At 31.8% G+C, this 22,742-nt stretch overlaps 1 protein-coding gene across 1 annotated transcript; it reads right to left on the reverse strand.

Annotated features, from left to right (window-relative positions):
• Positions 1-4,451: 4,451 nt before the first annotated feature.
• LOC127698673 (acetylcholine receptor subunit delta-like) lies at positions 4,452-19,557 on the reverse strand. The gene is made up of 6 exons (XM_052202271.1): positions 19,374-19,557; positions 15,168-15,352; positions 10,868-10,912; positions 9,638-9,762; positions 8,318-8,853; positions 4,452-5,957 (listed from the first exon to the last, which is right to left on the reverse strand). The coding sequence occupies exons 1-6, from the start codon at positions 19,405-19,407 to the stop codon at positions 5,638-5,640; spliced, it is 1,245 nt and encodes a 414-aa protein (XP_052058231.1). The 5' UTR covers positions 19,408-19,557; the 3' UTR covers positions 4,452-5,637.
• Positions 19,558-22,742: the final 3,185 nt, after the last annotated feature.

A 22,742-nucleotide genomic window follows, 5' to 3' on the forward strand; every position in this document is an offset into this window, starting at 1 on the left:
GCCAAAAAGTGATCAGCACATGTAAACACTGCGAAATAAAGCCTAAGCAATACGAATCCTTGTAAAACCTAAAGGTAAGCAAACAATTTTTGTTTGAATAAAAGATCTAAAAATATATTTAACGTGGTTATTTAAAACCATTTAATGTAAGTTGCTTTTGGTCTCTGGTCGATCGTTCTCTCATGACAATCATATCACATCTTATTTTCATATCTAATTGTTTAAATATTCTTGAAACTTCAAAAGTATATTTTTGTGTAATTGATAAAAATTGATAAAAATACTCCGTTTTAAGTGAGAAATGGCGTTCGGAAGAGCTAACAAAATAATTCATAATGTATCAAATATTTTGACATACTACTATTATGTCATACCAAATTTCAAAAAATAATGCAAAAAGATAAACTATTTAGCATTGATAATCTTAAACAGTTTCATAAAATCCCCCTTCTTAAAAAAAATAATTTAAAAAAAGCAAATCATACACACCTGAAGGTAAGAAATGTATTTCAAGACAATTTTTATTTTAGTTTTTGTTGAATGAGAACAGTGTAGACTCTGGAACACGTTACGTAAAGGAGAAGAAATTATATACAAAAGATCAGAACCTGGATGAGTATGGGTATTCCTGACTGATCGATGACTGTTTTGATATAGGATCCCGTTGGATACATTTGTACTGTTGGATAAGCGCTGATAGTCAAAACTTACACATTATTACACATGCCCTTTGTTTACTCTGCTTAAGACACGATTCGTTTTTCATAATATTCCTATGTATGATGTTTGTTACATATCACCAGTCATAAATTTACATTTTAAACGAAATAAGATGAAAAAAGCTCTGCTCACTAGTGCTTTTACTCAGTGCCAACCGATATATAAAAATTATAAGATGTTTTAATTTTACCAATAATTATAATTTTAATGTTATCCATACATTGACAATTCGGCATTTTTCCCCTTTAATTCTTTAAGCAAAATTCCACTATGTTTCAACAACTTTCGGAACTTAATCCCGTGACTGAGTGAAACAGATTCAGGGAGAAATAGTCATATTCCTTTAAATAATAAAGCTTCTTGTCAAAAACTAATCGCCAGGAGTTTCTTAACAAAAATCCGATCATTTATTATGGGTAAATAAGCCGTAAGAGTCTAAATTGATATTGCAATTAAGAAGCATACTGATAGATATATATATATAAATTTGACATGTTTATATTTTTTCGTTTGGGCTTGTATTATATTTGCCTTTGGGTTTATATGATCCGTTCATCCTATTTTGACTCCTCAAAATTCAAGAGTCTATCCTAAATTGAGGTAAATTGTATGGCTTTCCAAATACCGTTTCGATTCCTAACATCACTGAAGAGACATTAATTGTCCAAATCCGGATATGGTGTACAAAAACCTTTGCACCTTTTGTTTGCGGTATACCATCTTTTCCGCAAGTTTATTGTTTTCTGTTTAGTATTAAATTTATAATTAAGATCTATTTTTTTTACATCGGTGATCCGTTTATTTGGCAATCGCCAATGGCAGTCAGCAGGGTTTAAGAACATGTGTTGTTCGACCTGTTAGTCAAATGCGTTTTGTTAAAATATACTTTTTCACTTTTTTGGTCTTTTGGAAAATGTTGGTTGTGCTGTATTTATACCCCTCTAACAAGAAATTTGTTTTGCATACACACGTATAAAAATTGCGGTTTTTATCCAACGCAATCATAGGTTTGAACGTTGTTTTCAATTTAGATTCGTTTATATTTTTTCGTTTGGGCCTATATTATATTTGCCTTCGGGTTTATATGATCCGTGCATCCTATTTTGACTCCTCAAAATTCAAGAGTCTATCCTAAATTGAGGTAAATTGTATGGCTTTCCAAATACCGTTTCGATTCCTAACATCACTGAAGAGACAATAATTTTCGAAATCCGGATATGGTGTACAAAAACCTTTGCACCTTTTGTTTGCGGTATACCATCTTTTCCGCAAGTTTATTGTTTTCTGTTAAGTATTAAATTTATAATTAAGATCCATTTTTTACATCGGTGATCCATTTATTTGGCAATCGCCAATTGCAGTCAGCAGGGTTTAAGAACATTTGTTGTTCGACCTGTTAGTCAAATGCGTTTTGTTAAAATATACTTTTTCACTTTTTTGGTCTTTTGGAAAATGTTGTTTGTGCTGTATTTAGACCCCTCTAACAAGAAATTTGTTTTGCATGCACACGTATAAAAATTGCGTATTTTATCCAACGCAATCAATCATAGGTTTGAACGTTGTTTTCAATTTAGACTTGTACATATAAATATATATATATATATATATACATAATTACCCTAAATATCATCACAACAATGTTGAATCTGCAAATTTGCAGAAGCAAACTTTTGTTCTTCCCTCGCCAGGATTCAAACTCATGCTATTGGGATATCGAGACAACACCGCCTTCACTGTGTCCAGCGCTGTAGACGACTCAGCCACCTAGACTGAACTAAAAATTCAGCTTTCGGTGGACTAGTGTTACCTTTCCTCGTCAATAGAATCTAGAGTTGTAACACAGTACATGATATATTAGGCATAAATTGATAGTTTTCTGTACTAAAGGATCGTATGATGCAGTTACAGAAATAATTATTTTTAAGTACGTCTAAACAAGTGACAACTCTAGGACAGATCCATCCACTGGATCACAGTGAAGGTGATACACGGCTGAAAACACATATCATATTCATATATATATATGACGGATGTCTTATTCGGGTAGCGTATGCCAAAAAAAAGAGGCGGAAAATACAAAAGGGAAACTCAAAACTCATAATTCGACAAACAACCTTGAAAATTCAAAGAGAGACCGATAAAATAATAAAAAAAAAAAATAGAACAACGATAAAAAAAGACAAGCAACCGTCTACAAATCACTACATATGAAAACTTAAGACTGAGCAACACGAACCACATCATGTTTGGTGATAGCGCTTCGGAAGGGTAAGTAAATTCTGCTCAAAATGTGGCACGCGTCGTGTTTCACATGCTAGGTATTATTAGCAATTATTAGCGACATCATGAGATGGATACAACTATTGTAATGTATGTATTTGATATCCACGGATATTTTTTTAATTTTTTGTTGGTACCAAAGCTGTTCTCCTTTCCATTTCATGATTTATAATCAAATACAGCTCATGACCTAATTTCGACATGTCGGGAGCTAAAAACCGTTTGCCACTTCTTTCTCATTTTCTATATTTTAAATCTTATGTCAGACGCTGCATTGCCGGTTATTGGATAATGTATTCAGTTAAATGAATAATCAAAGGTGTTATTCTGCAAGTACAGTAGTAATAAATTCAAGTCTTGTGTCTTTGTATTTTTCACATTGTTTTGACAATGAAAATCGTCAAGGATAATTTGTTGCCCAAATTCTATAAAAAGTCCGTGCCGTAATCATATTATCTAACGCAAAGTACATGTATGATAAAAGAAACAGAAAGATCGATAGAAATATATAAATATAAGCTCGAGAAATTAAAGAGTAGAGGAATTGTGTCGAGAAACACTGAAGATTAATGATTGATTGAATATTCATTCCTTAACGTCTTGTTGAAGAATAATTTGAAAAACAGAAAAAGACAAATGTTACTGAATTAAAAACTACGATTATTAAAAATGTGTCGAAAAAGTTGCAATCTAAATAAATGACAAGGCTCCTAATAATGTTAAAACAATATTTAGACTAAATATAGAAATTGTAAGTGACATTTGTCTAGATAACCTTAGAACTGAGTTGAGTATTTGCAGGCAAGTTACACATAGACCACTGCCCTATATACTACGATAATGAATAATGAAATTTAATCAATATGAATTAAATTTATTTATTGAATTGATAAGTATTTGATTTATCTCCCTTATTTAAAGTTTTGATTGTTGCAAGCGACATATTAAACCGGTTTTATATTATATATTTTTCTGTACACAAGCGATACGCAATTATCTCGTGCATAAAAAAGGCGGGAATTCAGACAAAAGTAAAACCAGTTGTTTCGGGCATGTTGTTTCATTGTTTAACAAACTTTAGACGGAGTGAAAGGACAAAATAACCCACCACACCCTACCCTGAAAATTATTTATTTGCTGCTGATATTTTTTATGATTACAGATTTTGTATGCAGTCGTTACTAAATCGTCATGGCTTTGAAGAATAATAATTTGATCATTATGACATATGGTGGATAGTGCTGTGATCCATTTGAACAATCAGTGTGTATGGCGGAATTTATCTTATTTAGGTACTGGAAGCCCAGTTACCACCTTTTCAGTGCTGGTTGCCCTTTACTGAATCAAAGAAAAACATAATTATACTGTCATTGAATGATTTATTCTTTGGCCTTTTGAAAATCTGATTGTTGTTATGATATTGTTGTAAAATTAAAGCCATGACAAATTCGCCAATTCTACATTTGTGTTGTTTTTATTCATGAGACAAATAATTGATCACGACATAGAAACTAATTGTTTGTCATAGGTATTACTTTCTTCGATTCACCATTTACGTATAGCGTAATGTTTGTACATTCGATATCATATACAATAATGTATGTTTCTGTGAGTACAGAACTAACAACAAAATAATACGATTATGAATAATGTATGCTACTGTGAGTACAGATGTAACAACTCAATACTACGATAATAAATAATGTATGCTACTGTGAGTACAGACGTAAAAACTAAATACTACAATAATGAATAATGTTTGCTACTGTGAGTACAGACGTACAATGTAACAACTACTATAAACAGGGAAATTTTCACGGCAGTTTTATTTTCGCTATTTTCGAACGATCGTGAATATTTCAAGGAAATCCGAACACAAAGATAAAGTCCATACAAGACCGATTATGACCATATGTCAAAAAGATATGTAGATGACTAATTTGAAACATCAGTTTTACAGACCACATATCTATACCGCAAACCATTACTTTATTTCTAAAGGAAAGTCAATTTTAGAAATTCAAAACTATATCTCATGATAGTCTAACTAACATGGAAGACATCTTCAGCAAGTGGACATTACGGATATTCCTAAATGAACATCTATCGTTACAGTTATGTAAATGACTCCGGTCAATCAGTTTTAAAATGATTACTCATTGCATATACTGTACATATCATTCAGATCAAAAGAGTAAGTAATTCTGTCAGCATTTAATACACTCTTAATTAGGTCATTCCTCTCTGTTTATTCTGAATGTGTTTTTACAAGCAATCATGATTTATAATTTCAAATCTTAACCGTCAAAAGGATTTTTGATTGGTTTTATCACTTGATTTAAATACATGTATTAAAACTATACAGTTTCCAAATCATTTATGAAAAAACTTATATAGGACACCGGGACATCGCAAATTGAAAACGGCGCGAATCTAGATTTTGTTGAAAAAAGACGGCGCGAAATTTCCCGGTTTATAGTAAATACTACGATAATAAATAATGTATGATACTGTGAGTACAGACGTAACAACTAAATACTACGATAATGAATAAAATATGCTACTGTGAGTACAGACGTAACGACTAAATACTACAATAATGAATCATGGATGCTACTGTGAGTACAGACGTAACGACTAAATACTACGATAATGAATAATGTATGCAACTGTGAGTACAGACGTAACAACAGATATTAACAATACGTAAACATAGAAAAACACAGTATCCATTTTTACAGCAACTTTTTGCCATGTCAGTTTGTTTTCTTCATGTTTGTATTCTCCTACATCTTTTTTTTCTAATATCTGAACATCAACTTTTGAACGTGATGTACAGTTGAATACAATTTTCAGTAGTTTAGGGATTTTACCGGTCCCGTAGTGCGCACGCAATACAAATATGGTCAAAACTACTGACATTACAGCAAGAAATAAAACAAACGCCAGGTACAAGGCTGAAATAGAAAGAAAAAAAAATCATAAATCAATATAGTGAGGAAAGATTTCAAAACTTGTTTATCAATTAATATCTGTGTTATTTACGTTGAGTTGAAGTTGCCTTAAAATTATAGACGTTCTGTTGGATTTTTAAACTACAAGTTGACTGATTGCTATCCGTAACTAAAATCCCAAAATAGTTACGTCAGTTTAAATTGAGATAACAATAGAAGAAAATATCAAGGGAGTTATGAAAAATTATTTGTTAACGAAAAAACAAAATCATTATAAAACACAACAAAAAAAACCAAATTATATAGAAATAAAACAACAAACAACAGTCTGCCAACAATATACAGAAAATCATAGATTGAGCAACACGTACTCAACCAAAACCGTTTATTGACTCCGGTTTTGGATGAGACTCGTTTATTTCAAGACGCCTGGGTGAACATAAAAATTTTGGAGACAAAAATTAGTTACTTTAAGAATTGGTTAAAAGCTCACGAGTCTGTATTTCTTTCTTGCATTGCTTGTAATAATGAGTGACGAAATTTACTTTTTAATCAAATCTTATCATATATGTTTTTTTCATTTTCTGTCAAAGTCTCAATGACATTTTTATACACAATATCGTACTGTACAAACCTCTACATTTGAGTGTTTAATAAACGAAATTATTTTGACTGAAGTTTTACATAGGGCTAAGTGAGCTTTTTTCATCACTTGGAGTCGATCGTCGTCTGTCGTCGTCAACTTTTACAAAAATCTCCTCTGAAACTACTAAATTTAACCAATCAGCCACAATCATCATTGGGGTATCTAGTTTTAAAAAATGTGTCCGATGACCCCGCCTTGCAACCAACATGACCGACATGGCTATAAATAGAACATAAGGATAAAATGCGTTTTGTCTATCATCTTCAAAACTGCTAGGAGTTATTGCCCTTAGATGACGAATTTTACCATTTTTAAAGTTTCTTGCCTATTATCGTGAAAATGACAATAGATAGAGATAAAACAATCAACAAGGTAAGATCTACAAATAAGATACATGGTCGAATCGTCAGACGACTTCTTATCGAGTTATTGCCTTTTAATGACAATTTTTATCATTTTTTTACGTTTTTGACTAATATCTGAAAAACTATAATAGATAAATAGAAATGTAAATAAGCAAAAATGATCAGCAAGACAACATCAACAATTTAAAAGTCTACTGGCCGAAATAGTCAGTTTACTCCTTATTGGAGTTCTTGGTCTTTAATGACGATTGTTTCCAATATTTTACCTTTTTGGCTATTATCTTGAAAACTATACATAATAGAAAAACACTTTAAATAGCAAAACTGGTCCGCAAAACAAGTAAAATTTTGACAAAATAATTAGTAGACTCTTAAAAGGAATGGTTGTACTCAAACGACAATTTTTTTTATCCTTTTTTGAGTTTTGGGCAAAAACTAAAGGTAGAGAGAAACCGTAAACAGAAAGCATAATCAACAATACAAGATCAACAGAGAAGAGATTTTTGTAATGAATTCTATTATTGTCCACATCGTTGGAGAGTGTTAATTGCTGAAGATGCTTATAAACCTAGGTGAAGAAAAGTGGCTCTTTATTACCTCTTGTTTACTATCTCTAAAGTTTTGGATTTTTTGTCGATAGATTGTTCGACCCCATATCTTCTTTTAAAAATATTTTACAGTAACTGGTTTGGAAACTTTTCCCTTAAACCAATGACCATTTGAGTATAAATTAAAACAATTAATAAAATAGAAATAAAAAGTAAACCAATTGGTCTAAAACATATTTTGCTATTGATGAGTTTTTACTGGCAGAAATAGGATTTCTTTCTCGATAATGCGTGAGCTTCCGGGGGAATTTGCCCCACCCCTGGAACCACTAGGTGCCTGAAACGGCCTACAAGACCAATAGCCATGGTTCGGGCGTACACTTAAAAATGGCCTAGCTATGCCAGTTGGGAGTAAGCTGTTCCTGTTGTAATATATCAAGAATTGTTTTATATTCCAAATACCTACTTCCATGGTAAGATATAATTATTTCCGGAACAGCGATTCCAAAGCATAAACTTTAGTAAGTATCATTTTGATCAGGTATCGTATTTTACGGGTTCTTTGATACTTAATATTTAATCTATGAAAAGAACATTAACTTATGCGGAACAGCTTAAATTTATGCCTATAAGTAAGTAATTTGAATATAAAATAATTCTTGATCCTTGAAAAAATCCTTGTTAGCATGATGCATAGATTTTTTTTCAGTATGATTATAAAGTTAATCGTTGAAGTGGTTTACCTGCTATGTACATCATCATATAAAATAAATATTTCCCGGTCTTTGAGCTCTGTATACTTACACAGGAAGCAAACTGAAACAGAAGTGCTGGGAATATTTTCTGAAATAATTGAAAGATATACAGCATAAGCCAGAAGCACTGTTAATGCAAATCCGTTTCTCTCGCCAGAGTCCACAGGAAGTTTAAATACCATTGCAATCAGAATGGCCATCATAACTACTGGAAACAGTGTGTTTATAATGTGGAAAACAGGACGACGCCGAAGTTTGATATCGAAATCAACACTTGAAAATGAAGACTGTCCAACGGCAGTATCACTGACATCTGATCCTGATGCTGACACAAGGTCCCATTCTCCATTTTTTGAATAAAAATCTAAGATAACAGGATTAAAAGTCAGCATTAAAGATACTTCATTTATTGTGTAGGCCTTAGAACTAACTTTTACTTTGCACTCTTGTGTATCTAATGGGTAATAGGTGGTGTCAGATTCACAGCTTACTACAAAAATGCCCGATGGACTCCAAACTACTGTTCCCATGTGTGTTATACGCATAGGTGTTGATTTGTCGCTAATTACTCCCATATCCTGTATCCTGCAAGTAAATCGTAGATTTTCATAATGTGTGAATATAAAATTGACTGTATTATATCTATAAAAAAAACTTCTGAAAAGATGTAAGCCATACGAAAGACTGCGGCGGTTGCCATATGCTTTATGGTGTTTAACTTGATAGACCGATTTTCCTACACTGGTCATTTACGTGTTGGATCCTAAAAATGTCCTCCTTAAATCTATGGGTCTATGAATTTCATAAAAAATTACATCTAAAATACTTTTTTTTCTTCAAATATTGAATTCTTTCTTTTACTAATTAATTCATACAGATTGACTTGTGCCTTCCAATACATTTTGGTCATACCATAGAATTGAGAATGGATATGGGGGATGTGTTAAAGGGACAACAACCCTACCAAAGAGCAGGAAACAGCCTGGTTTTATTTCAAGTGGTTGGGGAAGCAGGAGTACGCAAAGAGAACCACATACAAATTCACACATTTTTTGATGCATTGGCGTTCTGGACTCAATAGTGATACGGAATTGTTTGAGGCATTTTTTTTCATTTTGCAGACGTAGGATATTAATATTTGATCAGAAAAATTTCCAAAAGCCAGTTTAAATTTATTTTCAACTGTTAAAGCTGTGCTAATTTCATTATGCAGGCGTTAACAGATTGTCACATGATTCAATCTATACGGCTAATACCCTTTAATTTTTATTTAAAAATGCACAAAGTTTAAAGGTGAACATGTACTGCTAAATGTATCCAAAATATTGGCAATTGATTGAATCTTTGATTACATCGGTGATCTACTTACGAATTTTCAATGATGATTGACGGTCTCCAAACATATTCTTCGTTACTGAATAGAAAATCAATACTTCGATAATCCTGTGTTGTGTTAGCAGGATCAGACCAATCTAATCTACTGTCTCTCCAATTCTTAGGGTGGAAAAAATAACATGCAGGTTAGATAATTCAAAAAACGTTTTGGTAAGTTTTTAGTTTTCAATTAATTTGCAAAATCTTACAAAGATATGGAACATTTAGAATAACGGAAGAAGATGTAAAAGACTATGTCAGAAAATGCGAAATGTGAGAAAAGAAAATCTAAAAACACTCTCTGATTTAATAATATCAATGAAATCTGTGATACAAGCAAACATTAGTGTTCTGAAAAAAATTATAATGTGCACCACAGCTAAACGCCTCAAAACGTAGCAAATAAAGGCAACAGTAGTATACCGCTGTTCGAAACTCATTAATCGATAGAGATAAAAACAAATCCGGGTTACAAACTAAAACTGTGTTGCACAGTGTGAAAAATACATTACATCATTGCAGACAAACATACTGTTATAATCATTGAATTGACTGCTTCATTAAGAGTAAGGCACCAAAGCGAACACTTAAAAAAAACAACTCAAACCAACCAAATTACGAAATTAAAAGTACTCATACAAACAAGAACGGAAAATAGGGTTTACCAAAGTATGAAATACCATCGTTTATTCTTAAAGCAAGGACGTGAGGAATCGAATAATCCAGAAGCTTTGTCAACCCTTCATAGCATGGAAGAGACAAGATATGGATTCCTAATTAAAAGTATTAATCATTTAAAGGATAATTTATATCTCAAAACTAAGATGTAAAGAGGCCGTTTCAACTCTTTTACATTAAGCAAACACGACAGATGTAGCTCATAAAAGACAATTATGTAAGGTAATATTGAATCTCTAGTTAGAAAATGAATATTTCAAACAGATTCAGAACTGAACCAAGTTGGTGACAAAATTTAGCACAACAGAAATAAAATACAGTGGAAATATTAACAGTTAACCCATTTGTGTATGTGTATTGTTTTGGTTTTGGTTTTGCTTTCGTTTTTGTATCTGTTGTTGGTGGGTTTTTTTTGCGGGATTGGGTGGGGTTTGGGGGATTGTTTGCTGTTTTCTTATTTTGACAAAATATATGTTTTGTGCGTCTTCTACAAATTTTCGCAATTCTATTTACATTTTCAGTTAATTAAAATAGTCAAATTACTTACAAATGTTAGATATCCTGATATAGACAGTGCCTGGTCTTTTATGTTCTGAAAGCACAAGCATACTATTTATTACAGATAAACTCTTTAGATACATAAAGAAAGTCTTTGTACACATGTTTTATAGTCAAACTTAACCGTTCAAGTATATAAAACTTATTCATTTTTTTGGTGGTTAAATTTGAAGGATCATATGACTTTAAATATAAATTCAACAGAAAAAGTAAATATTTTTCCGTTATAAAGATATTTGTTTTTCTTATTGTAATCCATTGATATTTCACTGAGCTATTTATGTTTTGTGTGTTCTTTTGAACTTGTGACTTTTAACTTCACATATAAAGTACTATCCTTTATGTAAAATTATTTCGACAAACATTGTTTTGCTGTTTTGGTTCAGGTTTATTTGCAAAATAAGCCGAATAAGTTGAGATATGATGTAAACGTTAACGTAAACAAACATCTAGAGGTCAAAACACAGTTTTCAACATTGGAAAGGTGTTTGTACGATATCGAACGCCTAGTACCTTGTCCCTAGCCTGATCAAGTTTATCAGAGACTTTTAAAGATTAACAAAAATGCATTGCTGATCGATTGCAGTACTTTTTTTTTTCCTTTGACTTCACGAGTCTTTGCCTCGATATACCGATTGATGGTCTTTTTAACAATTCTTTGATGAACGCATATAAAAAGAGATAAACCCGCAGTGCTAAAGTGGTGAGTGAATATATAATATTTCAAATAATATTCATATCAACATAAGGAAAGAGTTCCAATGTCCCTTGCAATGCACATATTTAATCTGTCCAGGGACAATAACTAAAAAAACTTTTTTTGTTCTTTGAAAGTTTTATAAATATCTAAGAGAAATGAGGGCTTGAGAGCAAATGCAATGCAATTTCTGAAAAATAAATATTTCCAAGAGCATAACTCTTTTAAAATATTTCATCGGCACTGATATCGAGAATGTCCAAGAAATTGCTGATATAAACTTTGATATAAATTTGATAAAAATCAGACAAAAATTGTACACGTGAGAGCGATTGCACTGCAATTTTTTCAAATAATTAATATTTCCAGGGGACATAACTCTGTTAAAAATTTGTCGATCGGTACTGATTTTCAAACTTGTTCGAGATATTGCTGATATAATCCTATAATATAAATTTGATAAAAATCCGGCAAGAAATATACACATGAGAGCGCTAACAATGCAATTTTTCATATAAATAATATTTCCAAGGGTCATAACTCTTTTAAAATATTTGATCGGCACTGATATCGAGATTGTCCAAGACACTGCTGATATAAACTTTGATATAAATTTGATAAAAATCAGACAAAAATTGTACACGTGAGAGCGATTGCACTGCAATTTTTTCAAATAATTAATATTTCCAGGGGACATAACTCTTTTGAAATTGTCGATCGGCATTGATTTTCGAACTTGTCCGGGATATTGCTGATATAAACTTATGACATAAGTTTCATAAATATCTGACAGAAATTGTACAAATAAGAGCGCTAACAATACAATTTTCCATATAATTGATGTTTCGAAGGGGCAAATAAACTTATGATAAAAGTTTTGTAAAAATCTAGGAAGAATCGTACAGTGTAAAAGCGCTAACAAGACCGGACGAACAGACAGACGGACGTACGGACGGACGCCCACCCAGAATCATATGTGCCTCGCAACGCGTCGCACCGGGGACAAACATAATTTCAAATATTGTTCACTGTTATATGATATGTGAGACTTTGAAACCACTAAGAATATGAAATAAACTAGTCTTTGTGTTTTCGATGATTAATAATGCAAGAAAAAAAGCTGTCATGGTGAATACGTCAATGAGAAAACAACTAAAGAACACATTAAACGATCAGATATCAGAGTTTTAGAGGTCAATAAACTGTCTTCAACCATAAATAAGTGTCGAACAATAGTTATGATAGTTTATAAATTCTTTAACATAATAACGATAATATCGTATCAATATAAATATGCAATATATCACTTAGGGTGTTTGGTCGATGGGGTATGTCTAATTCACACCATGATATTAAAGTTGATCCAAAACGATAGCTTTCAATGACTTAGAAGGAGTTGTTTCATGAATTTGACCTCATTTTAAGATAATCATCAAAATGAGGAAATGTAGCATTACTGCCATTAATACAATTGTTTATAAAGATCAATGGACAAATTTGAGAACAAATAATTAAAGATCAATCACAGTGCGGGTTTTAATAATGAGCAAATACATTTACCTTAAAGTAAGCTCTACAAGGTTCCGAAATGGCATAATAATAATATTAACTTTGAAAAAGACAAAATCCCTCTATACAACCAACAAATGTAATATTTTACTTGGCGAAACACAATTGTGTATTGTATCAAAATATCAATATATTAGCTTATTTTTGACTAAATTTCTTGATTATAATGAGATGGCGAAAGCTGTAGCTAGGTCAGCAAGGAGAGCATTGAGTTTACTGATTGTAATGAGTAAAGCGCATGGAGGTTTCCCCTCAATACATATACCAAACTTTTTGATAGCCTAGTCTGGCAAGTTGTAAGTTATGGTGCAGCCTTCTGGGGGCACTACAGATTTTTCTTGCATAATTGCTGTTCAACACAAAGCTATCCAATTTTTATGGGTCTTCGTAAATATACACCTAATGACGCCATTAATAGGGATATGATTTGGAAACCTCCATGTGTTAAGCAGTGAAATTGTGGTTTTGGACATTGGGCAAGATGTAGTACTGTGTCAACAGATAGAGTGTTTCGATTGGCTTTTAGAAATGGTATTAATAAAAAGAAAAACTGTTGTAACCGAATTATGAAAATATTTAGAGAATTTAATTTAGATTTATACACTAATTTATAGAATCTGTTGCAAAAAAATGTTATAACTCAGTTAGAAGATTATTCATTTGAAAAATATACGGTAAATTGGCATAATAGAATATTGTAATAAAATGTTTGAAAACAATTACGGACTAATACATTGTTTGAAAAAGGAGAGGCGAAAGATACAAAAGGGACATTCAAACTCATAAGTCGAAAATAAACTGACAACGCCATGGCTAAAAAAGAAAAAGACAAACAGACAAACAATAGTACACAAAACAATATAGAAAACTAAAGACTCAGCATCACGAACCTCTCAGGTACTCCGGAAGAGTATGCAGATCCTGACCCACATATGGCACCCGTCGTGTTGCTCATGTTAGTACAAACCCGGTAATAAGTCTAAATCGGTAGGTCACACTGTTTGAAAATATTTTTGAAACAGAGATGCATTTGAGTAAGAACATTTCAAGTCGATACAGAAGTGCATTTGCTCAATTTAGTGGTAACGTCGCCCCTTAACAAATAGAAACAGGTCGCTATGAAAACAAAACTGGAAATAAAAGAGTTTGCTTTTTATGTAATGATCAAATTGAAGATGAGAAACGTGTTTTATTAGACTGTCCTTTTTATGCAGATTTGCGTAAAAGTTTATTTTACGAAGTTAAAGGAAGTAATGTTAATCTTGATATTTTATCTGATGATGATAATTTTATATATCTTTTTAAAAGTAACTATTGTTATGATATGGTTGCCAAGACCTGTTTTAATATTTTAAGTAGAAGAAATAGGTGTTTATATGCTTGATTGGTAGTTATGTTTTTACAGAACTGAAATATTTTATAGACATGATAAATATCTAGTTATAATTTATTGGAATTTCTTAAGTCTCTGATAATTCTTTATAGAATGGCACTTGTATTTTAACTTATAAAATTACTGTGTTATACAATGTATATATTATGATTATTGTATTATATGTATTACAAGTGGTAGGACTTTAATAAAATATTGAATCTAAATCTATATCTGTGAATCAATTCAAAAGAGAAAACTAACAGTCTGATTTATAGTATCACAATGAACGCAAAAACAAACATCACAAATAGTGGAAAACATCAACCGCTGTATTCAAGTTCCTGGCTATGGACGTGCACATAAAAAAAGTAGCGGGATTTATCATGTGTATAAGCGCTCAACCAATTCCTCTCCTGGGACAGTGGTAGAAAATTCGGTTGGTAGGAGTTCGATCGGTACTAAGCTAAAAGAAAAAAAAAAAAAAGAAAAAAAAAAACAAATAGAACAAGACAAAAGACACAAGATGCCGATCTAAGATGATGAACGCAGCATAAAAGCAGATTTATCTGGTTTCATTAAATGACAGCATGGTGTAAATTTTACTGCAGAATAGGAAGTATAATCATATGAAATAGAAATACTACCTACCAAATCGTTGATTGTAAGAATTGTCATACTTATACTTATAACGACATTTTTCTCGGGTCTTTGCAAAACTTCATATTCATTAGTTGTGAATAATTCTGTTCGGAGTTCTGATTCTAAGCTAATGGAATAACTCGGTCCAAAAAATAGTCCAAAACTGGTTGGTACAAGTATTAGCGCAAGTAGTCCTTTAAAAAAAGATATAAAAAATAATGAAATTAAAAAGATTATATACATGTAGTTTGATATTTAAAAAAAAGATCTGTTAATGTTTCTACAAAACATGAAACAATTTGTAAGGCATTACACAATTACTGCAAGTGGCAAAGCAGGGAGTGAGCTTAAGAGGTAACTGCACCCTCCACACACATAAAAGTGTAGGGGGATTATAAATAAAACCAAAATTTTCAATAAGTTTGTTTTCATTTATAAGTTCCTAATGCTATATATTGGCTGTTCAATTCACTATTAATATAATTTGCGGTTCAGGTGTAACCTGACAAAAATCTTCTTTAAATTGTCAACTTTTTATCCTCAACCTTTCTTGCACCTCATCACCTACTCAAGAATAATTATTGTGCATATGGCATGACATTATATATTGAAGGATAACTGTCACTAACTTAACCGACGAGAAGATAAATTAGCGTTGCTTGATTGTTGTCTCATTGAAGACGTATATCCCACATATATTTCATATGTTCGAAGTTCTGATTTCTTCATTAATGATTGTATTTTTTCAAGTATGTACAAGTAAAAATCATGTGCCATTTTCCTTTTTTTTTTTTTTAACTATAAACTCAATACAATATTATAGTTACGTCTCAACTTATGTTATACAAATATAAAATTAGCTGGTAGGTAGTTGTCTCATCGTCACTTATATCACATATCCTTATTTCTATCAAATGCGAGCATAAACGATACATTTACAGTAGATTACGACGTTGCATCAAGAGTAACATGCATGCTCTTTAACTTCGTTTTTTATTTGGCCCTTTTAACCTTTTTGATTTGAGCGATGAGTCTTTTGTAGACAAAACGCGCGTCTGGCGTACAAATTTTAAGCCTGGTATCTATGATGTGTTAAATCATTAAAGGTGAAAAATTTTAATCATGAAAATACGTATCATCATGATATCATTTACAATATAAAACATCTCGGCGTCTTTTCAAAATAGAATCACAGGTTTTGGCACATACTCGAAGATCATTATGATTCGAGAGAATTGAAATACCAGTATCTAATGGCTTGAGAAATTCATAAAATTTTCAAAGATTTTATTATATTGTCTAGAAAGACAAAACAATACAGGTCAATGTCCAATAGGATGATTTTGATTTTAAACAGTATCAGAACAATTAAAAACAGCAACTCTATGAATATTTTCGCATCTCCAAGTTCACAACGTATAAATTGCAATTCAGCATAAAAATTTAGCAAAATAAAAATCACTTCGGTCACTAAAATCAATCAGCCATCTATTCAAAGAGAAATTAATTTTGCCTCATAATCTGCAACGTCTGCGTTAAACTGTGGTTTCGGAAAAGTTTTACAAAGAATCCGTCGAACTTCTCTTGATTTCAAAATCAACCACAGACTTTGCTAAATGTCCCCAGCGTTCTTCCAGTTCTGTAGCATTTAGATAATACTTTCCAAACAAAATAAAATTGAGAATGGAAATGGTGAATATGTCAAAGAGACAACAACCCGACCAAAGAGCAGACAACAGCCGAAGGCCACCAATGGGTCTTCAACGCAGCGAGAAAATCCCGCACCCGGAGGTAGTCCTCAGCTGGCCCCTAAATAAAATTGTGTACTAGTTCAGTGAAAATGGACATCACACTAAACTCCAAAACATATAAATGAACTAAAATTAAAAAAACATACAAGACTAACAAAGGCCAGAGGCTCCTGACTTGGGACAGGCGCAAAAATGCGGCGGGGTTAAACATGTTTTGTGAGATCACAACCCTCTCCCTATATCTCTAGCCAATGTAGAATAAAGAAACACATAGCAATACGCAAAGTAAAACTCAGTTCAAAAGAATTCCGTGTCCGATGTCAGAATAGGTAACAAAAGAAACTAAGCAAAATGACAATGATACATAAATTAACAAAAGACAACTAGCAGTTACTGACATGCCAGCTCCAGACCTCAATTAAACTGATTGAAAGATTATGTCTTCATCATATGAAAATCAAGTATAATCCTTCCCGTTAGGGGTATAGTATCATACAATCATAGAATATATGAGAAGAACATAACCCGTATCATGCCAACAACTGGTTTTAGAATAATAGTGTTTATTTCCGATGCAATGACCCTATGAGTGAATCAATATTAATACCAATATATGCAATCCTTAATTACCTGACAACAGTATCGTAACTATATCCTTTCCGAATAAGTCTGTTTAATGGTTTGATTAGCTTTTGAGGTGAATGCCGACATTTTTGTGCTTTGTAAAGAATACTACCATAAAATATTGGATGTGAAATACCTGAACGTATAAGATGTCTACATGTTGATTTATATTTACGAATGATGTCCTTGTACCGATGATAAAATTTAGTAAATGTTTTGACTAGTTTGTGTTATCGAAAACCCTGGTGTAATAATTTTTCAGTAATACAGAGATTTCTTTCGTTGAAATCAAATACGTTTTTACAAACACGAGCGAATCGATTTTTTGATTGTACCAAGTGTACTAGTAAGTAGAATAGATAGCTCAGTAGTAGAACAATGGCTTAAAGACGAAATAAATCTATATTTGTTTATTTTGTGCAGCTTCGGAAGCCAGTACATAGTTGGAACTTTCATTGTGTTTGGTTCTGCATGTAAAGTTTATGTTTGTTACAGATGTTATTTTCCAAAAATGGAGTCATTTGGAATGTTGGTGAATTCATGATTTCCTTTTGTAGAACCTCAATGTAAAATTTACGTCAAACAATAATGATATTGTTAGCAGCTTTATCAGCCGGGACAAAAACAAATTCCTTGGCAAGTTCTTTTAGCTGATGTTTGATACGAGAAACTGGGCTATTATGGCTGTTATTAGGAGTAAAATGATCTTTAAAATGTTGAATACGTATATCAACTATGTTCATTACCGAATTCAAAAAAGAATCTAACGGTTTCTTGTCAGCTTTTTCTCGTTTTATCCATTTAAAGCAGTAAGTATGGAGTGAGTCGTGGATGATGTTACGACACTCATTTCAATTAATAATTGACGGGGGACGATATTTAGGTCCTTTACTGAGGAATGATTACAACTCTCGGTCACGAACGATGTTAAGGTCTCCTGTTATAACATGGGAACTGGGGCCATAAATGTATTCGGAATTACATCAATTTCATGAGGTAGGTGTATTGTCACTGATATTAACATCTTTACACACTTCGCTGTAATTAAACACATATTTCCGGGTAGATTTTTTGTAAACATAACAAATAAGAGGGAGTTCAGTATTATCAAAATAGCCAGGAGTTTGTTCTTTAACAGAATGGTCATTAAAAATACTGGCAATATTTAGAAAGTCAAAACCTTTATTGACATATTCAATTTTAATAAAATGTTTTTTGTGATCTTCAGGGCGATCAATTTTGGGAAACATTTGAGAATAACAATATGCATTTATTATTTAAACTATTTCATACTTAGGACTGCAATATGGAATTGTGTTTCATTCCTCCAAAATTTGATGTAATTTATTAACAAACAAAGAACAGAGCTTGGTTAATAGATAATGTCGACCGTTGTTTTTTGAAATAGAAATTAGGTCCGAAATATTTGTATTGTTATTACGAAATTTTCTTTGATCGCGATTTATTCTTCGCCCATGAGAACGGGTTTTACGAACTGTTTTAGAAACTATATCCAAAATGTTAACAGAATCTGTTCTAGATATATTACCAATTCCCATGATATTGTCATTAAAGCCGAGAGTATAGACTGTCTGTAATTTGTTAATCCAATTTAAAAACATGTTTTTAGACTGCAAGGTTGCATTGCAATGTATCTCAACAGTTTAGGCTTAGATTTTCTTTCAGTGATTTAAAAGATGCGCCAATTTGAACTTTCTAATTGATAATCATGTCATGACTATAGGGATGCACAAAGACGAATTTGTTGTAAGGACAAATTGAATAAGTAAATATAGAAATTCTTGAGACGGTCTACAAATAATAATACATGTACACTTACCATATAGGGGAAATGATCTGTATTGCCAATCCATTTAGATTATGATACACTCGTTCAAAAATTGAGAAAGTCTAATAAATTTGTTTAGTTATTCCTTTTTATTCGCAGATATATAATGATATTTTTGTATTTATCGTAAGCTTATATAATAAGCTGATTCGTTATTAAAGCCAGGTCTTTAAATGGTTGAAACAAAGCCGATTTAAAAAAAAATCAGTTTACTTTTTATTTAGATTGTTCCTCTAGAACGTACTCAAATACCTTTAGGTAGTAGAAATGTACGATTCCTGGTTCATGATAATACCCTCTTGAGCATAATATATTTTTGGGAAGTAAAAAATGCTTTCAAAAGAGAAGCTTCCGGAAAAATCGAACGGAGTGCCGCATTTTGCCACCCGCTCTAAAGAATATCGTATAGCAATAGACTTGACAAGATTTTTGTCCTTGGAATAAGACTCTGTAACAGTTGCATTCCACTCTGTTATACTCCGATTATTGTGAATGATCTGTTTTATATATCCATATCATTGGCATTTATACTGTAGTCTCGGTGGCCCAGTGGTCTAAGTAGTCAATCTGTCACAATTCACTGATTTTCTGAAAGACTTTTTAATAAATTTTATGTACAATGTTGATGATACCCTTATAAACACGCTTGATTTTGACCAAACGATGCTGATTGGTTTTTTTTAAGAAAAGAAAAGGTTTTGATTTTTATTTCGCAAATTCTTTTATCAGTATAGCAAGAATTAGTATCTATAAAAGAAGAAATTTCGTATTGTTGTATCCTCAAGCTAAACTCAATTTAGTAGACTATTACAAAACATTGTTAAAAAAATACATCCTTCACTTATTTATCTTTTAAATCTGAGAAAAGAACATTTATCATTAGAACAATATTTTATATCAGACAATCCTGTTATTAAAGTAACAGATAACCATTTCATAAAGGATCTCTTTTGTTTACTTGTTTGTACCCGAACTTATTAACCAGGTGTAGGTCTTCTAGTTGAAGTTCAATTTACTAAAAGGTAATCGGGCATGACTTATTTCAAACATATTCAGGACCAGAAACTATTTACAATTACATATTCTAGGTGGGTTTTGAAAGATGGGACGACACGAATGAAGGTCGGTAAATTTGCATGACTGCCAATGGGGAAAAATGGTATGTTGAAAAGGGGTAAATATTTTACCTTGAACAGGCCACGTACGGACCACCCTAAAAGAGTTGTTCCAATGGTTCTTTTACGAGACGAGAAACTGACACTCTCGCTACACGAGACATTGGATTTTACGTCCCAATTTCGACCGACAGTGGCTGTTTATTTATTCATCCCGCACATTCAAACGAACAAGGGTCTACGGTTGCTCGGAAGAAGTCAACTCTTGGGTTATAATAAAAGATGATGTGAGGTATATTTTGATGAGACAGTAAACCAACGATACAGAACAGTCAATACATCTAAACTCAACATACTGTCTTTTATAACAAACAGATGTCTGAAATAAATTTGAAGTGTGTTTACTAAATAAGACGTGAAAAGTGAACGACGGATGATTAAAATAATAAAAAAAAATATATTTATTTTCATGTATATACGTAGTTTATTGTTTTTAAGAATAATAATACATTTTGCAAAAATATCTCGTTCATACACGTTTTGAGCGCGCCCCTTAAACTTACATTACTTATTCCTGAAGATGTTCCATTTAGGCTGTATAAATACGATTTTATTCTTTGAAGGATACAGGCATATTTTTTTTATCATTAAAAAAAATAATTTATAAATCAATCGGACTAAACAGAGAACACTTTAATCATTTTGCATTTGCTTGTCACGTAGACGCGTATTTAAATTATATGATTAAGACTTAAATGAACATGTGCATGAATAACAGAAATCCATTAAAAAAGTCTTAAGGACTCAATGAATTGGTTGAACGTTCCAGAAGATCTACGTCAAACATGATCACGAATTTGTTTTTTTTTTTAGGTCGTTGTCACAATTCGTTTGTTATGGAAGTGAATAACTAATTTCAAAATACGTCTAACAACCGGATATTCAATTGTTACGAACAACGGGTTGCAACTTATAGAGCAAAAACTGCCTACTTCTCTGCAGCACTTAGTTCACCTCTGAATTTTGGTGAGAATTGTGTTCTTCAATTTGATTTTTCTGGTTTTGAGATCCAAAACATAAATGTTTGCAAATACAATCAATGATAATTAATGACATCGGTCAAACAAATTTATAACAATTTCACTAATTGATTATTAGACGGGAGATCAAGTTTTCATATAAAATTGGATCAAACTGGGTATTGACATTTCTACAAATTCTGCTGATGTAACTTGTACAGTTCAACCTTTCTCTGCTCTCATTTCGGTCATTGCATTTTGTTCAAAACCATATTTATCTGCCATCGCTTCTTCGATATTTCGTGCATTGCAACATGCATTCGATCTTAATTTTATGACTGTACTACTTACAATACAGTATTTCTTAACCTCAACAGATAAATATTTGAAAGACGCATTTCATGATTTGATATCTAAATTTCTGCTTATGTAACCATTTCATAATATAAATATTTATGATTAATAGATAGATAGATAGATATAATATATATAAGAAAACAAAACCGTTTACTGTACCGTTACATATTTTGCTATAATATGCACAGTTTTCTAGATGTCTATGGTTTTTAAGTTCCTACACACACTGTTTGTCCATATTGATTACAGTTTGGTATGACGTCAACACAGGCACCTATAAACATTAAAAAATGTACCTGAAGTACAAACAAAACTAAAAAAAATAATTGTCTTGAATAAACATAATTAAACTTTTATTTAGGTTGTGTTGTGTTGTGTTGTGTTGTGTTTTGTTTTTTTTTTTTCTGTTGTTTTTGTCTGTTCTTCAGCTGAGGTCATTTTATAAAACTGATGTAAGATGATTAATACCCAAACGTGTATAATTTTAAATATGTTTATCAATTAGTATGACGTCATTATTGTAAATTAAAAAGTTAATTTACAAAATGTGTTTTTGTTTGTTATACCGCTATAAATGTTTTTTCTCTACATTCTTTAAGATAAGTAAAATAAATGTTAAATAACGGCAAAAGTAGTATACCCCTGTTCAATAGTCATATATCGATTAAATGAAAACAAATCCGGGTCACAAACCAAAACCGAGGGAAACACAAGAACTATAAGAGGAAAACAACGGAACAACAGAAACACTGAACTGCTACAAAAAAAAACGCCAACATACATAGAAACGGACTATTTGATAACAGCTGCCATATTCCTGACTTGGTACAGGACATTTTAAAAAAAAATGGTGAGTTGAACCTGTTTTA

The sequence above is a fragment of the Mytilus californianus genome, unplaced genomic scaffold, assembly GCF_021869535.1.
Source record: "Mytilus californianus isolate M0D057914Y unplaced genomic scaffold, xbMytCali1.0.p SCAF_4, whole genome shotgun sequence".
In the NCBI taxonomy this organism is placed as follows: Eukaryota; Metazoa; Mollusca; class Bivalvia; order Mytilida; family Mytilidae; genus Mytilus; species Mytilus californianus.

Bases quoted from the DNA above. Each gene is read 5' to 3' on its own strand.
- LOC127698673 (XM_052202271.1), bottom strand. From the start codon at position 19,407: ATGGATTGGCAATACAGATCATTTCCCCTATATG. The intron at 8,854-9,637 runs GTAAGTAGATCA...ATTTACTTGCAG, and splicing joins TCAATCATCATTGAAAATTC to GATACAGGATATGGGAGTAA. The intron at 5,958-8,317 runs GTAAGTATACAG...TTTCTATTTCAG, and splicing joins TGTTTCAGTTTGCTTCCTGT to CCTTGTACCTGGCGTTTGTT.